A 27504-nucleotide genomic window follows, 5' to 3' on the forward strand; every position below is an offset into this window, starting at 1 on the left:
TCCATGTAAGGATTATGGAGGCCACTGTGCTCTTAGGAACCTTGAGTCCTGCAGAAATTCTGTTATAACCTTGGCCAGATCTGTGCCTTGCCACAATTCTGTCTCTGAGCTCCTTGACCAGTTCCTTTGACCTCATGATTCTCATTTGGTCTGACATGCACTGAGAGCTGTGAGGTCTTAAATAGACAGGTGTGTGCCTTTCCGAATCAAGTCCTATCAGTTTAATTAAACACAGCTGGCCTCCAATGAAGGAGTAGGAGCATCTCAAGGATGATCACAAGGAAATGGAGCATGAATACTTTCCGTACCCACTGTATGCTATAAAATAATGTAAAAGATTTAGAAAGAAGTAAAAGAATAACGAGAAGTGTGCATAACAACTTCTAAAATTGTGACCTAAAAGTACAGATGTATCTGAGTGGAATTTATTGCTTATTTCTTTTGTGCGCCTTGAGAACTCAGGTGGGTAAAGCAATTAATTTACCTGCACGTCTTCTCAAATCCACATTTAAAGATGTCTTCGCAGATTGAACTCACCTCAGAAACTGCCAGAATTGCAGGGAGCAATCAGATTTTTGTAAACTAAATCAAAACCAATTAAAAAAAACAAAATAATGTGCACAAAATATGAGAAAACGATGGTACATTAGATAACTAAATCAGGGCACCTTAATATAAAATAAATTCTGATAATACAAATTCTTATTACTTTTTGATAACTAGAATTGAGAAAAATTAATTTTCTTGCTTGACAGAAAAATCGAAAGACGACTACTTCTAATGGGCAGTTGACTGTGTTGCATCCTAGCCTTATCTTTTTACATACATTGTATCAGAGCATGGTAAACAACTGGCCCAATGATTATTATGTAACACAGCTGCTGACATTATACACATAAGTCCAAACAAGTAGTTGCATCTTTGGCCAACAGTGATGTATGATGCAGAAATGAGCAGGATAGATTAGTGGGACAGGTATTGTAGACTTGTCCCATCCATTTGTGAATAATAATATTACAAAACTTGTGAACTAAGGCCTGTTTTCTGTGTGAACTCATATGTGATGTCATATGTCACTTATGTGCTGCATCATCATTACTTATCAGTCCGCTCCAGCTTGTCATATCGCTGCGTCACTGGTTAACATTTTATGCCAAAATATTTCAAACTAATATGTCTTCTTGTTTATGTATTTTAGGTTATGCAGTTAGATTGTACAATTAGTTGTTGTATAGGCTGTGCAATACATCAGAACCTATTCACCTAAAATTTGCACAGTACCAGGAGTAGTAGCAGGGTCAGCCTATACAACCACTAAAACTGTTTCACTAATGAAACTGTTCTCTGAGGGCCTCCTATTGCCAACTATGCAGACATGTAAATCTGTCCCTGTCCTTATAGACAAAAATTACATTGAGGCTAAGGGGTTGTCCAGGATTGGGGTTCAAGTCTGCAGTAGTTACTCTATACCAGTCTATTTGGCTGTAGACTTGTGAAGTAAGTAAGACAGGCAATTAACAGTAAAAAGAAAGCATTTGCACTACTAAAGCAGGATGGCACCATTGAAGCTCTAAAAAACTATAGGGAGAAAAATACTTTATCTAAAAAACTCATTAAAGCTCCCAAAAAGGAAACAGAGAAGCACATTGCTAAGGAGAGTAAAACTAATCCCAAACTGTTCTTCAACTATATCAATAGTAAAAGAATAAAAACTGAAAATGTAGGCCCCTTAAAAAATAGTGAGGAAAGAATGGTTGTAGATGACGAGGAAAAAGCTAACATATTAAACACCTTCTTCTCCACGGTATTCACGGTGGAAAATGAAATGCTAGGTGACATCCCAAGAAACAATGAAAACCCTATATTAAGGGTCACAAATCTAACCCAGGAAGAGGTGCGAAACCGGCTAAATAAGATTAAAATAGATAAATCTCCGGGTCCGGATGGCATACACCCACGAGTACTAAGAGAACTAAGTAATGTAATAGATAAACCATTATTTCTTATTTTTAGGGACTCTATAGCGACAGGGTCTGTTCCACAGGATTGGCGCATAGCAAATGTGGTGCCAATATTCAAAAAGGGCTCTAAAAGTGAACCTGGAAATTATAGGCCAGTAAGTCTAACCTCTATTGTTGGTAAAATATTTGAAGGGTTTCTGAGGGATGTTATTCTGGATTATCTCAATGAGAATAACTGTTTAACTCCATATCAGCATGGGTTTATGAGAAATCGCTCCTGTCAAACCAATCTAATCAGTTTTTATGAAGAGGTAAGCTATAGGCTGGACCACGGTGAGTCATTGGACGTGGTATATCTCGATTTTTCCAAAGCGTTTGATACCGTGCCGCACAAGAGGTTGGTACACAAAATGAGAATGCTTGGTCTGGGGGAAAATGTGTGTAAATGGTTTAGTAACTGGCTTAGTGATAGAAAGCAGAGGGTGGTTATAAATGGTATAGTCTCTAACTGGGTCGCTGTGACCAGTGGGGTACCGCAGGGGTCGGTATTGGGACCTGTTCTCTTCAACATATTCATTAATGATCTGGTAGAAGGTTTACACAGTAAAATATCGATATTTGCAGATGATACAAAACTATGTAAAGCAGTTAATACAAGAGAAGATAGTATTCTGCTACAGATGGATCTGGATAAGTTGGAAACTTGGGCTGAAAGGTGGCAGATGAGGTTTAACAATGATAAATGTAAGGTTATACACATGGGAAGAAGGAATCAATATCACCATTACACACTGAATGGGAAACCACTGGGTAAATCTAACAGGGAGAAGGACTTGGGGATCCAAGTTAATGATAAACTTACCTGGAGCAGCCAGTGCCAGGCAGCAGCTGCCAAGGCAAACAGGATCATGGGGTGCATTAAGAGAGGTCTAGATACACATGATGAGAGCATTATACTGCCTCTGTACAAATCCCTAGTTAGACCGCACATGGAGTACTGTGTCCAGTTTTGGGCACCGGTGCTCAGGAAGGATATAATGGAACTAGAGAGAGTACAAAGGAGGGCAACAAAATTAATAAAGGGGATGGGAGAACTACAATACCCAGATAGATTAGCGAAATTAGGATTATTTAGTCTAGAAAAAAGACGACTGAGGGGCGATCTAATAACCATGTATAAGTATATAAGGGGACAATACAAATATCTCGCTGAGGATCTGTTTATACCAAGGAAGGTGACGGGCACAAGGGGGCATTCTTTGCGTCTGGAGGAGAGAAGGTTTTTCCACCAACATAGAAGAGGATTCTTTACTGTTAGGGCGGTGAGAATCTGGAATTGCTTGCCTGAGGAGGTGGTGATGGCGAACTCAGTCGAGGGGTTCAAGAGAGGCCTGGATGTCTTCCTGGAGCAGAACAATATTGTATCATACTATTATTAGGTTCTGTAGAAGGACGTAGATCTGGGGATTTATTATGATGGAATATAGGCTGAACTGGATGGACAAATGTCTTTTTTCGGCCTTACTAACTATGTTACTATGTTACTATGAATTCTCCGAGCATGCACATGGACAAAATGTCAGGATTCTCCAGTGCCAGGAGTGGCCAATCATGTGACTGCATCCTTGCAGTTTCTCGCACGGCCGCTCCAAGTGCTGGCATCAGAGAATCCAGACAGCGTGCTCTGCGCATGATGTCAGGATTCACAAGTCTGCAGTCACAGAGAGTGGCCGCATACTTGAACCCCAAGCCTGGAGCCTCTTTCAGCCTTATTTTTTCCGAGAGGTTTTATTGTATTATTATATAACACTTTGTTAGGTGGGCAACAATCCTTTGCTTAGGCATAATTACTTGACTGTCTTTCTAGCCCCAGCCAAAAGCAACAGCAGTCAAGAGTCAGTAATGAAGGGAACCACCAGCTTTATTTATGCGGAGATTGCCTGACAAACGTGCCATCCTCGCATGTTTTGTGGCTATCTAACAGCCGTGAAACATGCAGCAGTGGGAACTTGAACATGTCACTCGAGCACCCGCACTACTCCGTGCATACCCGAGCACACCGTGTAAACTCGAGTAACGAGCACTTGCGCTCATCACTACTTATATCCATAAAGAATGATGATAAACAACAAGTTACTAAATCATTTGTGGAAAAAAAAAGAAGACTATCAAGTATCTGCCAAATACATGAGCTCATTGGTTACTGGAGTTCCTCTTTAGGCAGATCTGGCTGTTCAGAATTAGAAGAGTGGTTTCAGTAGGTAGTTTATTGATATTCAACAAGCAACAGTGTCTACGGTGATTTCATCGAAGCAAATAAGAGAAATAATTTTAGCAAAGGGCAGGAGTGGGCGAGATACATCGTCAAGCCAAAACTGATATATGTGGATGCATTCAGAAGTGCAGAGCTAAGCAGATGTGATGATGAGAATTACATATTAACATGGCAGTAATTTGGGATTTATAAGGAATATTCACCACCTTCATAGGACTCCTGTACATAGAATCCCTATAGGTCTGCAATACAGGCCAGGCTGTAGGTACTCCAATTTCTATTAATCATTTGGGTGTTTTTACCAGTTACTTTTCTTTTTTCTCTTATGGTATTCAGTTCTTTTTTCTTTCCAAAGTCTTCAAAATACTGCAAGTGGATTGAATTTTGCGCCATGTCAAAGATACTCTTTTTTTACTTATTTTTGCATCTTTTTAGAGCAAACAGTTGCATGATCCTTTAAAATGTCGAATGTTAGTCTTTAGCGGTGCAAAAATAAAATACAATTAGACAGATTTGTGCTCCTGTAAGGAACTGGAGGACAATTGTGCAGGTTTTTTTTTTTTTTTTGAAAAGTCACAAATAATTAAGTAGGTAAATACATCTGGATAAGGAAAACTATTGTCATTAAAAAACAGGCAAAACCAAGTAAAGTTGCCGTAACGTAAAAAAAGGCACAAACTGAATAATGAATTAGGTGAAAACAGAAAAGTCACTATTAGATCCGTTTTTACTCCAGAAAAAATGGTTCAGAAACAATGAAAAATTGGGGCCTTTCTGTGCTACAGTATGGAGCTACAAGTAGGTACTGTCTTTGTTGCCTACAAGAAATGGGCTCTTTGTCAGATTCTATAAAAATTGGAAATTCTGCTGCAGGGTGGCTCAGTGGTTAGCACTCTAGCCATGCATCGCTGGGGGCCGGAGGTCAAATCCCACCAAGTACAGCATCTGCAAGGAACTTGTATGTTATCCCTGTGTTTGCATGGATTTCCTTCAAAGACATGCTGTTAATGAATCTTGACTGTGAGCCCAATGTGGACAGGGATGATAATGTCCGTAAAGCGCTGTGGAATTAATGACGCTATATAAGAGAATAAAAATAAAAATACTGACCTGTATTGCACACCGAGGCTGTACAGCTCCTTACTCCAATCCATGAATAGTATATACCGTACATAGCACTGATAACTAGCTACCATTTGATAACATTTATTACAACTCTAAACTGATCTGACAACTTTTGGAAAACAAAACATTATATTAGACAACATGTATATTACTACTTGCTATTAATTTGTTTTTGCAGATCATAATAGAAGAGTTGGAGAATCAAAAACGGAATATCACGCTAACTATCACAGAGCGTCTGAAGGATTATCACGACCTCATGCAAGTGAAGACAGGACTCAGCCTGGAAGTGGCAGCTTATAGGTAAGGGGAACTTGGAAGATATCTCTTCTGCTAACCTAAATTCCTTTAAATAACCACTTCTGATATCGGAAGGTTTTGCAGGAAATCAAATTTTTTATGTAGGCTGAGATTTGAAATGGTAAGAGAGGATACACTTATTTTTGAACAACTGGGTATATAAGCCCACTTATTAGAATGTGATATAGCAAACGGTCGGATAATTAAAATATTACTTTTGTGATGCAGGAGTTACAATCGCACCCAGGTCGTAGAGTCTAGTAAAGGCACAAAAGGTTCCTTTGTCCCATATGAAAAGCCTAGTACTATTAAAGTACTATTAAAGGGAATCTGTCACCCCAAAAATCGTATCTGAGCTAAGCCCACCGGCATCAGGGGCTTGTCTACAGCACTCTGTAATGCTGTAGATAAACCCCCGATGTAACCTGAAAGATGAGAAATAAAGGTGAGCATAATCTAACCTTTATTTCTCATCTTTCAGGTTACATCGGGGGCTTATCTACAGCATTACGGCCCCTGATGCTGGTGGGCTTAGCTCAGATACGATTTTTGGGGTGACAGATTCCCTTTAAAGAGCCATAATAGTTGGGGGCCCAGTTAGAGATTTTGCATTGGTGCCGATGAGCTTCAGGTTATGCCACTTGCAGTAAACTTCCTTAATCTGATGTAAATCATGACTCCTCCATTGTCAGTCCTTAGCAGGGTCAGACTGGCCCACCGGAGAACCGGAGGATTCTCCGGTGGGTCCAGGCACTGACACCTGCTGGCATATTGGCCAGCAGCTGCCTAGGGCCCCCACTGCTCCAGGGACCCCCCAGCTAGTGGAGTGTCGCTAATAGTGCCACACCCTGCTGCTATGGGGCCCCTGGGTCAAGGGGGGCCCTTCTGGTGCCAGAGAGCAGCAGATGGACAGGAGCCTGTCCCCGCTGCAAAAGAGAAATGAATATTCACACTTCCCCACGCCCCCATGGGCTTGGAGAGGCGTGAATACCATTTCACTTTAATGGCGGGCAGCGTTAGCCGCAGGCTGAGGCTAACACTGCCCGCCAGTGCTGCTGAATGGGGGGCCCCAGAGGTGGGCATCTAAAGGGCGGCGATCCTTGATTGTGATCCCTGCAGCTTGGGACCAGAGCAGAGCTGCAGGGATTCACGTCGTCCTCCTTCCTGCCCGGCACTTCCTGTCTGAATCAGTGCGGCTGGATGACGTCATCATTCAGCGCGGCTGTTTCAGACAGAAAGTTGCTGGGATGTGCTGCGGCTGCTGAGAACGTGCGGAGAGGTGAGTGGGTGCTGTGTGTGTGTGTGTGAGTGTGTGTGTGGCTGTGTGTGTCTGTGTGTTTGCCTCCATGTGTGCAGCTGTGTGTGTGTGGGGGGAGGCAATGATGACGGTGCTGGAGGCAATGATGACGATGCTAGAGGCAATGATGACGCTGCTGGAGGCAATGATGACGGTGCTGGAGGCAATGATGACGGTGCTGGAGGCAATGATGATGTGCTGGAGGCAATGATGATGGTGCTGGAGGCAATGATGATGGTGCTGGAGGCAATGATGGTGGTGCTGGAGGCAATGATGATGGTGCTGGAGGCAATGATGATGGTGCTGGAAGAAATGATGATGATGATGGTGCTGGAGGCAATGATGATGGTGCTGGAGGCAATGATGATGTGTTGGGGGCAATGATGATGGTGCTGGAGGCAATGATGATGATGGTGGTGGGGGCAATGATGATGGTGCTGGAAGAAATGATGATGATGATGGTGCTGGAGGCAATGATGATGGTGCTGGAGGTAATGATGATGGTGCTGGAGGCAATGATGATGGTGCTGGAAGAAATGATGATGATGATGATGGTGCTGGAGGCAATGATGATGGTGCTGGAGGCAATGATGATGGTGCTGAAGGCAATGATGATGGTGCTGGAGGCAATGATTATGGTGCTGGAGGCAATGATGATGGTGCTGGAGGCAATGATGATGATGGTGGTGGTGGGGGCAATGATGATGGTGGGGAAGAAAGCAATGATTGTTGTGGTGTAAAGGACAAAGATGGTAGTGGTGGAAAAGACAATGATGGTGGGGAAGGAGGCAATGATGGAGGTGGTAATGAGTATAATGGTGGAGGGGGAGAAAAATGATGATGGTGGAGGGGGCTGCATTATACCCTATCAGGGGGGCTGCATTATACCCTATGAGGGGGCTACATTATTTGTCTGTGGGGGCTGCATTATTCTCTGAGGGGACTACATCATACTATATTAGGGGAGCTGCATTATGCCCTATGAGGGGCTACAGTATATTCTATGGGGGGCTGCCTTATGAGGGGTTGACATTATACTCTGAGGGGGCTACATTATATTCTGTGGAGGGGCTGCATTATTCTCTCAGGTGGCTACATCATACTATATGAGGGGAGCTGCATTATACCATATGAGAGAGCTACAGTATATTCTATGGGGGGTTGCATTATACTCTGAGGGGCTACATTATATTCTATGGGGGGCTGCATTATACCTTATGGGGGGATTGCATTATATTTTGTGGGGTGCTGTATTATACCCTATGAGGGGGGCTGCATTATATTCCATGAGGGAGGCTACATTATATTCTATAAGGGATGTGCATTATATTCTATGGAGGGCTGCATTATATTCTGTGGGAGGCTACATTATATTCTATGAGGGGGGCTACTTTATATTCTGTGAGGTGGCTACTCCAACCCCTGCTACATAATTAAGACATGTACTACCTTATATTATGCCCTGATATTAGAGCGTTTTACCGCACAATTGATGGTCTTGAATGTATTTCTATGTAGCTACATAGTGGGCCCCAAGAATGATTTTCCCTGGTGGGCCCAAGGTGTTCCAGTCCGACGCTGGTCCTTAGGATAATTAAGCCAAAAAATAAAATAAGCCTAAAACACTAAACAAAGAACACAGAACAAACAGAATATAAAAGCACGAGGTGCACCTCTACCGTCACAGTCAGATCCGAGTGAAAATATAGCTGAGGATATTGATACGAGTGGTACCTACCCATTTATAAATTTGAGTAAGATCATTCATTTTTTTAATAAGATGATTATGATATTATATTCCTTCTTGCAAGTTTGTCTGATCCTATGGGGATGAGTATGATTTCATCTTATCTTTTAAATAGATGCCACTAAAACTAATTATCTTGAGGTTAAAATTCCCAGTTACTAATGTGCCGGTTTGGTATTGGGTTGAGTGGAGGTGAGTAGGACTCTATTGAATTTCACCTTGGAATTTATTTACTGGGGTAGGTGTCACTGGTGTCAACATACCCGGCTGTTTTTTTTTAACCCGGATCTGACTGTGCCAATAGAGGTGCTCTGGATCCTGTGTACAGAGTGACCCCGGCTGTACCGGTATGTACCCAGTTTTCCATGTGTGAATACAGTTTTACCCTCTTTAATAAACCGTTTTAATAAACTATTGTTATTTTCTCCATGTGGATAATTTTCTGTGTGGGCAGCTTTCCCTGTGGCAATTTTCCTGTGGGCATTCATGGCTGTGGGCTTTTTTCTGTGACCATTTTTCCTTTATATTTCACGTAATCGTCAATTACCTGTCACGCACAATAAAGATACATTTATTGATGTAATAATTTTGCAGAATCTTACCTTTGTCAACCTCATCTCTGTTCATGCAAAGAAAATCAAATCTGATATTCCACGTGGTCACTAGTGTTCAACTAGGTTGTCTATGGCCAACTAGTAAAATTGATTTTGGAGGCCAACCCTAGATTTAAATGTAAATATTGCTTGATTTTACCAATTTGTGTCCATCACATTCCCAATACACTTTAAGGAAAAGGTGGCCGTGTTTTTTGTGACTACGTGTCCATGTATGTGGAGAACATGATGGATGGGAACGGTGGATGGCATTGGAAAAATGTACTGTATGGTTGGAAGTTGTGAGGAGCTGTGTGAGAAATGGGCACAGACATGAAGTAGAAGGGTTTTCCAGTGCAAATGGGACAATGTATTGGAATGGTATTGTAGGGGCAAAAAGGGCAATAAACAGGCAGGGAAGGAGGGCATAATGTTCCAAGACTATGTCAGGGGGTCTGTTGGGGAGGGGTGACAGACAGTAGGGAGAGGCTCTGAAGGTGCTGTGGAGACCCTGGTTTAGTGGCTCACCAACATATCAATGGTTCCAAGTTACCGTATTTTTCGGACTACAAGACGCACTTTTTCCCCCCCCCAAAAAGGGGGGAAAATGGGGGGTGCGTCTAATAGCCGCAATGCAGGCTTACCGTGGCGGCAGAGGTGCGGTGGCAGAGGTGCGGTGGCAGAGGTGCGGCGGCAGAGGTGTGGCGGCAGAGGAGGCGGAGTAAGCGGGGTCCCTTTCTCCGGTGAGGTGATGCAGCAGCCCGGTATGCGGCAGAGCCGGGTGAATCCTGTTGTTATCGGTGGTGGCGGCCATTTTCCTGAGGCCACGCGTGCGCAGATGGAGCGCTCTGCTTCCCGGGGCTTCAGGAAAAAGGCCGCCGCGATCTCCATCTGCGCACGCGCGGCCTCCCGCGGCCATTTTCCTGAAGCCCCGGGAAGCAGAGCGCTTCATCTGCACACGCGCGGCCTCAGGAAGATGGCCGCGCCCACCGATAACAACAGGATTCACCCGGCTCTGCTGCTTACCGGGCTGCTGCATCACCATACCGGGGAAAGGGACCCCGCTTACTGCGCCTCCTCTGCCGCTGCACCTCTGCCACCGCACCTCAGCCACCGCACCTCTGCCACCGCACCTCTGCCACCACGGTAAGCCTGCATTGCCTGCACGGTAAGCCTGGGACCCCTCTCACACCATACCTCTCACTGCACCTCCTGATCCCAGCACCTCCTGATCCCAGCACCTCCTGATCCCAGCACCTCCTGATCCCAGCACCTCCTGATCCCAGCACCTCCTCATCCCAGCATCACCCCACCTCTGCTGACACCTTGCCTCCTGTGACCCTGCTCTGCCACCGCCAGCCCTCAGGTAAGATACTGTAAATTCGGACAATAAGACGGCCCCCCATCTTATAAAAAATCTTTTTTTCTGCAATTTTCACCCCAAATTTGGGGTGCATCTTATGGTCCGGTGCGTCTTATTATAGTCCGAAAAATACGGTAAGTCAACCCAAGTCTGTATGTAAATTACATTTTAATGAAATGTTTATCTAAGTCTTTTGTTATGTGTATTTAAAAAAGCAATGTAGACAGGGGCTTATCTCCTTGTAATGGAAGTGATTGGTTAAGGTAGAGAACTTCCTTGCTATTGTAAAACCTGTTCGAAAAGAGGATAGAGCATGAATTTTCATATTCTTCACAGCTTCTTCTGAACACACCACAACACAGCTCAACACCTAGGCATAGCTGAATTTTCTAAGATGTATCAAACAAAGTATCTCCCTAATCCACAAGGATATCGGAAGGAGATATAAAAAGGGAGACAAGGGGCGCAGAGTCTAAGTGTAGGTGTATATTCACAGCAAGAGATATATATTGTTGCACTCACCCTTTGGATGTCTTGTATGTACATTCAATTGATCCGTATGATGGATCCACGCCTTATAATATTCCGGTATGCAGCACTATTGCAGGAACTATGCCAGCCTTGATCCAAGGATTGCATGTGAATACAATGGTTAGAGAAAAAAAAAATTCCTTTCTAGGCGCTTCCGGAAGACAAGGATAATTTGAAGGTTGAGATAATTTGCTCAGTACCAAATTTATTAGGACACTTTAATAAGAACAAAACACATATAATACCTGATGAAGGCCGTTCTGGGCTGAAACGCGTTGTTTTGTTCTTATTAAAGTGTCCTAATAAATTTGGTACTGAGCATATTATCTCAACCTTCAAATTATCCTTGTCTTCCGGAAGCGCCTAGTATCTCCCTAATAAAATACACTTCACACAAAAATAAATTTAGCTAAAAATGCCATTGAACTCTATGGAGTTCAATTGATACGACCATCATACAAATGTTGAAATGTAGCCACCAGCATCCAAATATGACTGTATCTCTGCATAGTATGGCATATATAAACAGGATTTTATCAGCTTCCTATATATGAACTTGTTTTCTCTGGTTGCATGGAAAAATCCCTAGAGCCAAAAAAACAGAAGTATCCAAAGCTCCAGATTAGAAACGTCTTCATTCAGTTATCAAATAGTTGTAAAGTCCAGCAGAAAGTAGTGAGCAGACGCAACTCAAAAGTGTTTCCAAAGCATAATACGTCCTTAGTCAGGGCCATGGGAAGACCAAATTCCCTTCTGCTACATAAAAAGTGTCAGAATTGTAAATGATACATGGTAGGTAGGGTGTCCCGGTACACATTTGGAACTGGAGCTCAGGGGCTATAAGTACCAACCACCTCAATGGCCTCTGTGGAGCGTAAACTATGAGATGCATATGTTCTGCAATGGAATCTCAACCCTCCATACTATTTTCATGACTCTAATCCTGGACCAAGGTGCATAGTACTAAATATAAGCAGTGACATGAGGTCCAGGTCCCTGCTAAACATTGCGTTTATGGCTTGATGTAAATCTGTTTCCCTTTGTGTTTTTTGGTAACGAGGTGCTCTTACCCACTTTTTGTTACTGTTTGAATGATCGTTATTATTTATGGTCGCTACCACTTCTACAGCCACCTGTCCTCAGGTTCATGTTACAGTGCAAATGGCCGTCGCTTTCCCTCTGGGTGTGGTTGGTATGTTGGCTATCATTTTTTTGTTCACACCTCACATGCTGAAAAAACATTATCTCTAGTCGGAGAGCAGTGAGTCAGTTTCCGAATCCCAGTAGGATGGTGTCACGTATGAGTCTGCTTTTATTTTGGGTCTACATTCTCAGGACTTAAAGCTTCAGATTAGTTTTTAGCCCCTGTTGCCACATGTATGAGGTCTCTCTACTTATTTAGAGTTCTCTATGGCTGCACAAACCACTCACGACTGTAGTGAGATCCTCCGGACCATCTGTCAATCATTTATCATCTGGACAAAAGTTCTGCTGCCTGAAGCTAATAAGAGTGTACACTGGGCTCCATGACACAAGGCGCTATACATTCATGGGTGACCACATAAATATTGATTCAATCACATATTTCTAAATCTTAAGTAACTATAAGCAGTTGTTCTGTTATTCTCAGATTGCCATATATTTTAGTATAACGTTAGCTGAACCAACCGATTTAGGAACATTATCTACCCTATGTACATAGGGGCCTGACAACCTTACTCCGGCCACACAATGCCAGGGAAAATATGAATGGATATCTTGAATATCAATACTTGATCCGTTTCTTCTCATAGGATATAAGTTGTCACCAAAGGTGTCTGGAGGTCGTTGACTCCCCTCTCCCCATTGAAGACATGTGCTGTACACTCTGCTGAACTTAGCTCATATGGCCACCTTAAGACTTTATATAAAGTTTTTTTTGTAATGTTTGGACAATTCCCTGTATTACTAAGATTTAAGGAAATCTGTGAATAGGACTTACCTCCCACCAAAAAAAACTGTTTGTATGGTCATGTTGCTCTCTGAAATTTAATGTCATTCAGGCCTTTACTTCTAATTCACCGAAAAATCCCACTTTTATTTTAAATGCAAATGAGGCTTAATTGCCCTGGGAGTGTCAAAGCACTTTACAAGCCCTCCTCTGCTTGACTTACACCTCTCTAACTAGAGACAAGGGGACTTTCTTGGACTTTCTCAAAGAACTTAAAGGGAATTTGTCAACAGGTTTTTGCTACCCCATCGGAGAGCAGCATCATGTATGGGCAGGGACCCTGATTCTAGTGATGTGTCCCTTACTGGGCTGTTTGCTGTCATTTTGATGTTTTATCTGCTGCAGATCTACCAAATGCTGAGCTCTGTATAGCCCCTCCCACACCACTGATTGGCAACTTTCTGTGTACACTGTGCATAGGCAGAAAGCTGCCAATCTGGTGGAAGCAGGGTTATACAGAGCTCATGGATATGCTTGCCTATTAACTACCTGACAACAGGTTTACCAGTCATTTAATGATAATCTTCTGCAGATAAAACAGATATTTTACCAAAACTACACTAAGCAGCCCAGTAAGTAATATTGTCAATAATCTGCAGAGGCAGTGGAAGAAGCTGACAGGGCAGTTTTGTCTCCAGGTCTGTTCTCCGGGCAGCTCTTCGAACTATATTTTCTCTGAAACGCCAGAAAGTTTCAGTGTAAAAATTGTGCAGCCATGGCTCTCATACATGCTGCTGGCAGTTTGGGCGGCATTAATCAGGTGCCAGGTTCCCTTTACAACAGATAGTTCATGTAAGATAATTTATGTAGCATACAAGTGTAGGATGAGGTGTGATAACCATCAGGGGATTAGATGCAGCCACAGTACACAACAATATAGTATGGGCATCATTTGACGCTACTGGCCTTAATGCAAGACCTGTAACCTGGCCACCAGCCTACTATAGTGCCTTTCTGTGTGACAAAGGGCTATCTTAGGTATCAAGGCCCACGTGCAACCGCTATCCTTGCACTTCCTACATCTACGCGGTTCTATAAGGTGGTTTGGGTGGCTTTAATTCCCCTCCCAACAACTTTTCAGATCACTCATTGGCTGATTCATGTAGACACAGCATTTCACCGTATTTAGTTTGCATATTACACAGCTTTGCGCTGCATGGTTTTACCATATTTTTTCTCATTAATCATGTGGTCTTTAATTCTCACAGAGCACTATTGGAGGCCGAAAGCAAAACGGGCGCAGTGATCTGGACAGAACATTCCGTTCGGGAAAGGCCCGCAGGTAAGATAAAGTTGTCACTAATTCCTGTTAAAGAGAACCTGTTATCTGAATCAGAGCCTGGCTGCATGATTGCAAGCAGGTACATTTTCTCTGCAGCGCTGGGGACCAGAGACGACACTATTCCAGCTCCAACCCCAGCCAGCCCTCTCCATCATTGCTTCAGGCGATTGACATGTCTCTCCCTTGTGTGAACATAGGGACAGACCTGTCAAACATCTCTAGAAGCACTTGGAGAAGCCGTTCAGGGCAGAGCCGGACTAACCTCATCTCTAGGTATGGCCCCAGTTGGATCGCTAAAGTATATTTTTTCTGAAAAATAGGAGAATTTCAAAGTTAAACATACTGTACCTGACTTGCATTAGATTGTCAAATTGCTCACATCATTCCTCCATTTTCTTCAGCAGAATACAGACTACAGGCTCCTTTATGACAGTCAATAGTCTACCATAAACCACATAGTTTGAAGGGAACATATGTAAAGTACAATATATTTTTGACTGTCAGTCCAGCTCTGTTTTTGAAACACTTTATGAGTAGTCTTCAGGCTATTTTACCAATCCACAATTCCCATACTTTAACCACATATTTTATATTCTCAGTAATTATATATAACTTAAATGCATTTCATAGTCTATTTTGGAATACAGTGTACCAGTAGTATGCCACTGTGTGTGTGTATATATATATATATATATACAGTACAGACCAAAAGTTTGGACACATCTTCTCATTTAAAGATTTTTCCGTATTTTCATGACTATGAAAATTGCACATTCACACTGAAGGCATCAAAACTATGAATTAACACATGTGGAATTATATACTTAACAAAAAAGTGTGAAACAACTCAAATTATGTCTTATATTCTATGTTCTTCAAAGTAGTCACCTTTTGCTTTGATGACTGCTTTGCACACTCTTGGCATTCTCTTGATGAGCTTCAAGGGGTAGTCACCAGGAATGGATTTCAATTCACAGGTGTGCCCTGTCTGGTTTAATAAGTGGGATTTTTTGCCTTATAAATGGGGTTGGGACCATCAGTTGTGTTGTGCAGAAGTCTGGTGGATACACAGCTGATAGTCCTACTGAACAGACTGTTAGAATTTGTTTTATGGAAAGAAAAAAGCAGCTAAGTAAAGAAAAACGAGTGGCCATCATTACTTTAAGAAATGGTCAGTCAGTCCAAAAAATTGGGAAAACTTTGAAAGTGTCCCCAAGTGCAGTGGCAAAAACCATCAAGCGCTACAAAGAAACTGGCTCACATGAGGACCGCCCCCAGGAAAGGAAGACCTAGAGTCACCTCTGCTTCTGAGGATAAGTTTATCTGAGTCACCAGCCTCAGAAATCGCAGGTTAACAGCAGCTCAGATTAGAGACCAGGTCTATGCCACAGAGTAGACACGTCTCTACAAACTATTAAGAGGAGACGTTGTGCAGCAGGCCTTCATGGTAAAATAGCTGCTAGGAAACCACTGCTAAGGACAGGCAACAAGCAGAAGAGACTTGTTTGGGCTAAAGAACACAAGGAATGGACATTAGACCAGTGGAAATCTGTGCTTTGGTCTGATGAGTCCAAATTTGAGATCTTTGGTTCCAACCACCGTGTCTTTGTGCGAGGCAGAAAAGGTTAACGGATGGACTCTACATGCCTGGTTCCCACCGTGAAGCATGGAGGAGGAGGTGTGATGGTGTGGGGGTGCTTTGCTGGTGACACTGTTGGGGATTTATTCAAAATTGAAGGCATACTGAACCAGCATGGCTACCACAGCAACTTGCAGCGGCATGCTATTCCTTCCGGTTTGCGTTTAGTTGGACCATCATTTATTTTTCAACAGGACAATGACCCCAAACACACCTCCAGGCTGTGTAAGGGCTATTTGACCAAGAAGGAGAGTGATGGGGTGCTACGCCAGATGACCTGGCCTCCACAGTCACCAGACCTGAGCCCAATCGAGATGGTTTGGGGTGAGTTGGACTGCAGAGTGAAGGCAAAAGGGCCAACAAGTGCTTAGCATCTCTGGGAACTCCTTCAAGATTGTTAGAAGACCATTCCCGATGACTACCTCTTGAAGCTCATCAAGAGAATGCCAAGAGTGTGCAAAGCAGTTATCAAAGCAAAAGGTGGCTACTTTGAAGAACCTAGAATATAAGACATAATTTCAGTTGTTTCATACTTTTTTGTTAAGTATATAATTCCACATGTGTTAAATCATAGTTTTGATGCCTTCAGTGTGAATGTACAATTTTCATAGTCATGAAAATACAGAAAAATCTTTAAAGAGAAGCTGAGTCCAAACTTTTGGTCTGTACTGTATAAATATATATATATATCTATATATATACATAGATATATATATATATATACCCCATCTTGACTGAAAAAACATAAATGTAGAAATTTTTGCAAATTTATTTAAAAAGAAAAACTGAAATATCACATGATCATAAGTATTCAGACCCTTTGCTCAGCATTGAGTAGAAGCACCCATTTGAGCTAGTACAGCCATGAGACTTCTTGGGAATAATGCAACAAGTTTTTCACACCTGGATTTGGGGATCCTCTGCCATTCTTCCTTGCAGATCCTCTCCAGTTCCGTCAGGTTGGATGGTGAACATTGGAGGACAGCCATTTTCAGGTCTCTCTAGAGACGTTCAATTTGGTTTTGGTCAGGGCTCTGGCTGGGCCAGTCAAGAATAGTTACAGAGTTGTTCTGAAGCCACTCCTTTGTTATTTTAGCTGTGTACTTAGGGTCATTGTCTTATGGAAGGTGAACCTTCGGCCAAGTCTGAGGTCCAGAGCACTCTGGAAGAGGTTTTCATCCAGGATATCTCTGTACTTGGCCGTTTTCATGTTTCCTTCAATGGCAACCAGTTGTCCTGTCCCTGCAGCTGAAAAACACCCTCATAGCATGATGCTGCCACCACCATGTTTCACTGTTGGGATTTTATTGGACAGGTGATTAGTGCCTGGTTTTCTCCACACATACGCTTAGAATTATGACCAAAAAGGTCTATCTTCGACTCATCAGACCAGATAATCTTATTTCTCATAGTCTGGGAGTCCTTCATGTTTTTTTAGCAAACTCTATGCAGGTTTTCATATGTCTTGCACTGAGGAGAGGCTTCCGTCAGGCCACTTTGCCATTAAGGCCCGACTGGTGGAGGGCTGCAGTGATAGTTGACTTTGTGGAACTATCTCCCTACTGCATCTCTGGAGCTCAGCCACAGTTATCTTGGGGTTCTTTTTTATCTCTCTCACCAAATTTCTTCTCCCACGTTTGCTCAGTTTGGCAGGACGACCAGGTCTAGGAAGACTTCTGGTGGTCCCAAACTTCTTCCATTTAAGGATTATGGAGGCCACTGTGCTCTTAGGAACCTTGACTACTGCAGAAATTCTTTTGTAAGCTTGGCCAGATGTGTGCCTTGCCACAATTCTGTCTCTGACCTCCTTGGCCAGTTCTTTTGAGCTTATGATTCTCATTTGGTCTGACATGCACTGTGAGCTGTGAGGTCTTATATAGACAGGTGTGTGCCTTTCCAAATCAAGTCCTATCAGTTTAATTAAACACAGCTGGCCTCCAATGAAGCAGTAGAACCATCTCAAGGAGGATCACAAGGAAATGGACAGCATGTGACTTAAATATGAGTGTCTGAGCAAAGTGTCTGAATACATATGACCATGTGATATTTCAGTTTTTGTTTTTTAATAAATTTGCAAACATTTCTACATTTCTGTTTCTTTCAGTCAAGATGGAGTGCAAAGTGTACATTAATGAGAAAAAGAAATTAACTTTTTTGAATTTACCAAATTGCTGCAATGAAACAAAGAGTGAAAAATTGAAAGGGGTCTGAATACTTTCGGTACCCACTGTATATATGTAAAAGTTTGGGCACCCCTGGTCAAAATTACTGTTATTGGGAACAGTTAAGCAAGATGAAGATGAAATGATCTCTAAAAGGCCTAACTTTAAAGATGACACATTTCCTTTGTATTTTAGTAAAAATATATATATTTTCATCTTTTATATTTTAAAAATTACAAAAAGGAAAATGAACAGATGCAAATGTTTAGGTACCCTGCATGGTTAATACATAGTAGCACATAGTAGCACCCCCTTTTCAAAGTACCGCAGCTTGCAAACGCTTTTTGTAGCCAGAAAAGAGTCTTTCAATTCTTGTTTGAGGGATTTTCATCCATTCTTCCATGGAAACTTCTTCCAGTTCTGTGAGATTTCTGGGTCGTCTTGCATACACTGCTATTTTGAGGTCTAGACACAGATTTTCAATTATGTTCAGATCAGGGGACTGAGGGCCATTGCAAAACCTTCAGCTTGCGCCTTTTGAGGTAGTCTATTGTTGATTTTGATGTGTGTTTAGGATCATTATCAATTTGTAGTATCCATCCTCTGTTCAACTTCAGCTTTTTTACAGATGGTGTTATGTTTACATCAAGAATTTGTTGAAATTTCATTGAATCCATTCTTCCCTCTACCCGCGAAATTTTCCAGGTGCCATTGGCTGCAACACAACCCCAAAGCATGATTGATTCACCCCCATGTTGAATGGTTGGTGGGATGTTCTTTTCCGGAAATTATGTGCCCTTTTTTCTGCACATATACCTTTGTTCATTGTGGAATGCATCGGAATGTATCAAGCTTGTTTAGATGTTCTTTTGCATACTTCTGATGCTGAATTTTATGGTGAGGACGCAGGAGAGGTTTTCTTCTGATAACTCTTCCATGAAGGCCATATTTGTGCAACTCCAGAGTCTGCTAAATCTTTTTGAATGTCTTTTGCAGTCAAGAGGAGGTTCTTCTTTGCTTCTCTAGAGATCCTACGAGCAGCTCTCGCTGAAATCTTGCTTGGTCTTCCAGACATTATCTTGACCTCCACTGTTCCTGATAACTGCCATTTCTTAATTACATTTTGAACTGAGGAAAGGGCAACTTGAAAATGCTTTGCTATCTTCCAATGGCCTTCTCCTGCTTTGTGGGCCTTCACCAATTTTATTTTCATAGTGCTATGCAGTTGCTTACAATAACCCATCACAGCTGTTTTTTGGCACAAGGTTAAGGGAGGCTAGGTTTTTATAAATCGGAGAACTTTTTATCACCTGGCCTTTCCTAATGATGATAGTGAACAAGCCATAACCTAACTGGCTAATTAAGGTCTAAAAGCTTAGTCAAAGTTATCTGAGCACACAAATCTACAAAGGTGCCTACGGCCATTTTCCTTTTTGTAATTTTTACAATGAAAAAAATGACAATTTATTTTTTCGGTCTAAAATACAAACGAAATGTGTCATTTTTACCTTTAGTCCTTTTAGAGATCACTTAATTTTCAACTCGTTTAACTGTTCACAATAACTGTAATTTTGACCAGGGGTGTTTAAACTTTTACATTATATATATATACAGTATATATATATATATATATATATATATATATATATATATTGATATACATATACAAGTGCTTCTCACTAAATTAGAATATCATCAAATAATTAATTTGTTTCAGTTCTTCAATGCAAAAAGGGAAACTCATATATAATATAGAGTCATTGCAGACAGAATGATCTATTTCAAGTGTTTATTTCTGTTAATGTTGATGATTATGGCTGACAGCCAGTGAAAACCCAAAACTCATTATCTCAGTAAATTAGAATAATTAACAAAAAACAACTGCAAAGGCTTCCTAAGCATTTAAAAAAGTCTCTTGGTCTGTTTCAGTAGGCTCCACAATCATAGGGAAGACTGCTGACAGATGGCAGTCATTGACACACTCCACAAGGAGGGTAAGCCACAAAAGGTCATTGCTAAAGAAGCTGGATGTTCACAGAGTGCTGTATCCAAGCAAATTAATGGAAAGTTGAGTGGAAGGGAAAAGTGTGGTAGAAAATGGTGCACAAGCAACCGGGATAACCGCAGCTTTGAAAGGATTGTTAATAATTGTTAATAAAAGCCATTCAAAAATTTGGGGTAGATTCACAAGGAGTGGACTGCTGCTGGAGTCATTGCTTCAAGAGCCACCACACACAGACATATCCAGGACATGGAAAACAAGTGTCGCATTCGTTGTGTTAAGCCACTCATGACCAATAGACAACTCTAGAAGAGTCTTACCTGGGCTAAGGAGAAAAAGAACATGACTGTTGCTCAGTGGTCCAAGGTGTTGCTTTGAGATGAAAGTAAATTTTGCATTTCATTTGGAAATTAAGGTCCCAGAGTCTGGAGGAAGAGTGGAGAGGCACACAATCCAAGCTGCTTGAGGTCTAGTGTGAAGTTTCCACAATTAGTGATGGTTTGGGGTGCCATGTCATCAGCTGGTGTAGGTCCACTGTGTTTTATCAAGACCAAAGTCAGTGCAGCCATCTCCCTCTGCTGACAAGCTTTTTGGAGATGGAAATTTAATTCTCCAGCAGGACTGCCAAAAGTACCAATACCTGGTTTAAAACAACAGTATCGCTGTGCTTGGTTGGCCAGTATTGTCAAGAGGAAGGTGAGACACCAGACCCAACAATGCAGACGAGCGGAAGGCTGCTATTAAGGCAACCTGGGCTTCCATAAAACCTCATCAGTGCCACAGGCTGATCGCCTCCATGCCATCCCGCAGTGATGCTGTAATTGATACAAAAGGAGCCCCGATCATTTATTGAGTGCATTTACTGAACATACATTTCAGTAGGCCAACATTGCGGATTTTAAATTCATTTTTCAAGCTGGTGTTATCAAGTATTCTAATTTACTGAGATAATGACTTTGGAGTTTTCTTTGGCTGTAAGCCATAATCATCAACATTAATAGAAATAAACATGTGAAATAGATCACTCTGTTTGTAATGACTCTATATAATACAGGGTGGGCCATGTATATGGATACACCTAAATAAAATGAGAATGGTTGGTGATATCAACTTCCTATTTGTGGCACATTAGTATATGGGAGGGGGAAAGCTTTTCAAGATGGGTGGTGACAATGGTGGCCATTTTGAAGTTGGCCATCTGACATCAGTCGAACATCCCTTCGGCGGATATTAGCTACTCACAAATGGCACCCTTACAAAATCTAGCTGCTGCAGCATCTCAACAAGGATGACCCAGATCAGTGCGCTGAATTTGCACAATGGGCAAAACAAAAATGTGAACAGGACCCTCAGTTTAAACAGAACATTATGTTCAGTGATGAGGCAATTTTTTTTAGGTGGGCCATTTATATGGACACACCTAAATAACAGGGAATGGTGACAGTTTTGTTGCATAGGGTGCCTTGCATTGAAATCTGCTGCAATGACTCGGGTACTGCGTTCACCAGACATCAACACAATTTCTATCCACTCCTCACGTGTTAACCTCTGTGACATGTCAATGGCTGTAAACAAAGAAAAACTTGTCAATAACTCATGAAAGGATAAAGTTACGTTAAAACCATGCACACCATTGTTTTTCTTGTGAAATTCTCAATAAGTTTGATGTGTCACATGACCCTCTTCCCATTAGAAAAGATAAAGTTGGATCCAAAATGACCAAATTCAAAATGGCTGCCATGGTCACCACTTGAAAAGTTTTCTCCCTCCCATATACTAATGTGCCACAAACAGGAAGTTGATATCACCAACCATTCCCATTTTATTTAGGTTTATCCATATACATGGACCACCCTGTATATGAGATTTACTTTTTGTATTGAAGAACTGAAATAAATTAACTTTTTGATGATATTCTAATTTAGGGAGAAGCACTTGCATATACACACAACATGGCCATAAGTATGTGGGCAAAAACAATTATGATTTCTGAATTCCAAAACCGCACACATTAGTATAGAGAAACTTACCCAATTGCTATTAAACTTATTGTGTGGACTTCAGCCACACAAGCAGTGGTAGAGATAAGAACAGGGGTGGAGCAAATGATGATGCTAATTATTAAAAAGGTGATATCACATGAATTTGGTGAAAACCATTCAGCTCTTTAGTATTACTATGGATATTTTATACCTGCATGCATGGTTTCAGCAAAAAGTATCATGAACATTGCTAAATTCATTGCTAAACTCTCTATTTATAAGCAGTGCCCACATACTTTTCGTATTATGTACATTTTGTATACATTTTGATAATTTTAAAATTAGGAACAAAGCAATAGCTATCTTGAGTATAATGTTTCGCATAAGCATAAATTGATAATTTCCTGTTCTCTCTATTTCTGAGTACAGAATGCCCCCAAAATAAATAAATATAAATATTTTTAAAAAATGCCCACAGAGCCATGTTTCTCTAAAATATGTTCTCATTGTCTACATAACATGTATGTTGTATGTTTTATTTAGGATATGTAACATCGTCCTTTGAAGAATCAACAAAATACACGCAAAGAGCAACTGAATACCCAATTAGAAGACACAAAGAGGAGAAAAGAAGAAATATAGACACCACAAATGTAGACAGATTCCTAACTCGCACTGTACCGCAAAAACAAATTATATCAAAATATTCAAACCTGGGTAATACAAGCAGTTCTTATGTATCTCATGCATATGAAAATGAAACTCAAGACAAAAGTGGAAGATGGGAGATAGGATTTCCTTCAAGATATGACATGTCAAACAAGTATGCATTCCCACAAACTTTGCATCAGCCAGTGCGCCTTACATACAAGCCAGTAATCACACCATTTTCATCAACCCAGTCAACACTTCTAAGTGAAACAAAGAAAGAAGAGAAAGTTAAAGATCTTAAACCAGTTGCTCGTCCAAGAACTCATTCCAAAGAGGCCAAAAAAGTAGATGCACATGTTGGGACAGAAGGTAAAAAACAGGATTCTGTCTCCCAAAGGACTTTAGAAACAAAAGTAATTGAAGAACATGAAATAACTTCAAAGCCTATAGAACAAATACAACAAACCTTGGAAAGTAATCTTGAGTATACCAAAAAAACTAATGCAATCAGCGAAGAAGCAGCAAGTGTAGCAGATTCAGTGAAAAAAGAGATAATTCAAGAGGGTAAACACCAAGAGCTCCCTATCAAAAAAGAAAGGAAAAAAAGAGAACAAGCTAAAAAAAGAATGGAGTTAGAAAACGTTGAAATAGGTGATGTGAATGTTGTAGGAGGATCAAACTTTGACATCCACGAGAACACTCGTGTGATAAAAACAGTTGTACTTGGGGAAAAAGAATCAGCAGAGTCAGATCATCCAATTATACTAGAAATACCAATACAACTGGGAGCAAGAAGAACAGAAATCAGTACACAGGAAAAATATATGGGGGAAAAAGCACAAGGAAATGCTAGCCATAAAGATGTGGATGAGGAAAACACGTTTATTGGAAAACTAGATAGACTTTCTTCCATTGAGAAGAAACAAGAGGACATTGGATCTAGAACAACCATATTTGGAAAAGGTATGCAAGGAGAGCAAGTTGTCCTGAATATCCCAATACATTATGAAGAAAGAAAAAGAGAAGATAGATCAGAAATAGAGAATGTGGAACATAGCCGGCTTTCAGGAAACTCTAATCAAACTAATGTGAGTGAAAACACTACTTTTCTAAAAAATGAAGAGGTAATTAAACCACATAAAATTAATGAAGGGGCAGAAAATTCATCAGAACATAGTGGAAAGAAAGCTATAGTCACAGATATTCTAAGACAATTAGGGCAACCCACTGCTTTGGATGACTCTAATGTAACCTACATGGAAAAGGAAGAGGAATGTGGGGATGGGTTTGTAAAAACTCAAATTTTTGTGCAGTCTAAAACAACAGAAGACATTGATTTGTTTGATGAGCCTGACTTAACAGATTTATGGAATACAACAACTGTTCAGTCATCAACAAAATCTATGCCAGGATCAACTGGTAGCTTGCCTGGGGAAATAGAAAGCAGAACAACAAAGAAAACAATCTTAAAGGATGTGTCTGGAGCACAAGCAGAAGAATGGATAGGAAATGTAATTCATTCTGGATTAAAAACAGGGACAGGAAAGTCAATTAACGTTGAGATAGTTGAGGAATCATTTGGTACAATCGAATATGACAAGGGAGAATTTCCTACCCCATTTCATGTAGAAGAGGCAGAGGAAAATTACAATATGGAAGAATCAGTCACTTCTGAACAGCATACCCCAATATCAACAAAAAGGCATCAAGATGAAACTCCACTCAAAGAAGGTCCATCTCAAGTTGAAGAAATAACAGAAGGCGAGCATGTTGACGAGGAAACAGATTACTTTGTTTATGTTCCTGATGATAATCCATGTCTAGAAGAAATGGAGGAGGAAGAGGAAACTTTAAGAGGTCAGATTCACACTGAAGAAGAGTCTCATCTTAAGTATTCTTGGCAAGATGAGTTCCTACAAGGATCCCAGGGTCGCAAAAGTTTGAGCGAGCTTCTCAAAAATGCCATGGTTACTGAACAAAGCTCAGCAAGTAAAGATACTTCTGATGGAGAAAAAAAAAGACTGGGCAATGAAGACAAAGAACAGTCGCATATTGAAAGCATTGTAATTGAAAAAAAGATTGAAGTGCCACAAGAAATGAAGACATCAATAATTAAACTTTTATCAAAGGATGTTAAAGATCCACAGGAAAAATTGAAAGGGGCATTGGATTGTCTACAAGGAAAACTTCCACAAGACCTTGTTGATGAACTGTCAGCACTAGCTGGAGAAGATGTAACTCAAAGCAGCAGTTTGGCAGTGGATATCAAAAAAGTTGGAAAAACTGAAGAAAGTGGTATGGTTACAATTGTAGCAGAAATTAATGTATCACAAACAGTAGATGCTGATGATTTAGACATGTTAGAGCTAGCTAAGAAGAGTGGCGTGACGACCATACATACATCAAATATAAAATCATCTGATGACTTACCATCAATCTTTCATAAACAAAATGAAAATCTTACATTTTCAAAAGAATCCGATAAGTACGAAGAATTATATCACTCCATGGGAGCAAATAGTGGTGAGAAGCATTTTACTGAAGAGATCAGTGTCAAAGGGCCAGCTACCACAAGAATCCATTTCAGTCCTACAAGAGAACTTTCTATAGGGCAAGTCTCCCCTGACATAAGTAAATTCATAAAACACATCGAACCTGGCAATCACGAGCAAATCTCATATGAGGACACAAGATCTGAACTTGGCTCAGCTGGGGAGCTGTCTCCAACAGAAATAAACCGGTCTGAGCATCACATCAAAATTGGACCACGGGAAAGACTCTCAAAGACGCAGATAATCTTTGAGGGTCCTGTTCCAGAAACACTTAAACTGGACAACGTAAACAATACAGAAGACAGCTCAGACCAAATTAGATCTATTAGACATATTAAAATTAGTCCAATAGAAAGTTTCCAGGCAGAACAGATTATATTTCATGGACCTATTTTCAAGACAGTGGGCATTGGACAAAATGTCACAGGAGGCTTAGCAAGTAGAGATGACTCTGCGGAGAGTGTAAGCCACGCTTATGAAACATTGCTTATTGAGGGAAACCAGAGTGGAGACAAAGAGAAAATAATTCAGGTTGATGATTATGTGGGTGGTGCAAGTAAATCTGTCTCACATTTTAAAATTAACTCTGGTGAAATGAGCAAGGAAATTTTATTAGAAAAATCTATTCCAAGACCTAATGAGCTTAGTATCACTTTAGATGCCAACGATGACAGTACTCCTATTGAATACAACTTTGCAACTCAGAAAGTCCATATAGCAAAACAAACCAAGCACCAAGGTTATGTCTCTGATCCACAGTCAGATGTTCAGTCAAATGATCGGTCCAGCATCAACACATCTGTTCAACATATTAAATTGAGTCCAAGCCGAGAGCAAATTGTTTTTGAAGGCCGCCTCTCTCCAAATTTTCAATTTAGAGGAGAAGACAGTTCCCATGCGAAAGATAAAAACATACCTATTAGACATATACAACTGGGTTCTCCTGATAGTCAGATATCAGAACATATCAGTTTTGAAGGACCAACTAAGGAATCCTATGACTCATCAGAGTATATTGTCTCATCTCCATCTGGAGACTCCACTGAGAGTGAGAGGTCAATCAAACACATTAAACTGGGTCCAACAGAAAAGTCATTCACATTTCAAATGGATATAACTAAAATTGCCACAAAGCAAACAGGACAAGATGGAGCCCAAGAAACCAGTATGGTGATTACTGAAGGACAGCGAGAACTTAGTCAGTCATACAGTGAATTAATGGATGACTCAGAGGTGGCAGAAAGTAGATATAGTGAGAAAGAAATTGCTGGCGTCTCTCAGCCCCCTTATAGTATCACATCCCACCAGGTTATTGGTGATACGTCAGAGGTTGACAGAACTGTGCAACTACAAAGAATAGTCCACCAAGGTCACATGGTGTCTGATGATAAGAAAGTGGCTGTTGTTTATCTTGATGAGGAGGAGGAGGAAGAAGAAGAAGAGGAGACAGACCAGGATTATTTACAACGTTCATTTTAAAATGAATCTATGGACAGAATGAATGCTAAGAACTCTAAACATAAAATATATGCCATATTATGTGCATAGCAAGCCCACTGACAAGAGTATTTTAGAGCCCATTTATACATTCAGACAGTCTTAAGGCAAACACTGCAGTCATTTTTGTAATTTGTTAGTAAGTCTATACAGTAGCTTGATCAATATCAGGATTGCTACTGTTTAAAGTCATTTTAGTATTCTAATTAATCCGAATGTGTAGGAGAAAACTCTAAATGTATAAAATAACATGAAATCAGAATGATCTGCTTGTGGAATCTATACATTATTCTCAAAATTAAAGGGCTTTTCCTAAGAAGTGAAATGAGGCCTCGTGCATGGTAATAGGTACATGTTTAAGAAATAGCTGGGAACTGGACTAGCACAAGATAGCAAAATATGATTATTCACTCAGAAATGACGTGACGATTGCTTTATTACAGGGCGGTAAATCCGTTTGCACCTCATAGTTGTACTTCTTTAAGATACAGTATGTCCTAATTGGATCCTCAATGACTTCAACTGACAGGCAATATTCTATATATAGGTCAGATT

The 27504-nt window shown here is 40.9% G+C and overlaps 1 protein-coding gene across 1 annotated transcript in view; it reads left to right on the plus strand.

The window, feature by feature from the left end:
- SYNM (synemin) overlaps positions 1–27075 on the plus strand; it is a 65375-nt gene extending 38300 nt beyond the window's left edge. The window contains exons 2-4 of the mRNA XM_069766286.1: positions 5540–5664; positions 14391–14464; positions 22793–27075. Coding sequence (XP_069622387.1) covers positions 5540–5664; positions 14391–14464; positions 22793–26931 — 4338 coding nt within the window. The 3' untranslated portion in view covers positions 26932–27075. The remainder of the gene's footprint in view (positions 1–5539; positions 5665–14390; positions 14465–22792) is intronic.
- Positions 27076–27504: the final 429 nt, after the last annotated feature.

Source organism: Ranitomeya imitator, chromosome 4 (genome assembly GCF_032444005.1).
Source record: "Ranitomeya imitator isolate aRanImi1 chromosome 4, aRanImi1.pri, whole genome shotgun sequence".
Classification (NCBI taxonomy): Eukaryota; Metazoa; Chordata; class Amphibia; order Anura; family Dendrobatidae; genus Ranitomeya; species Ranitomeya imitator.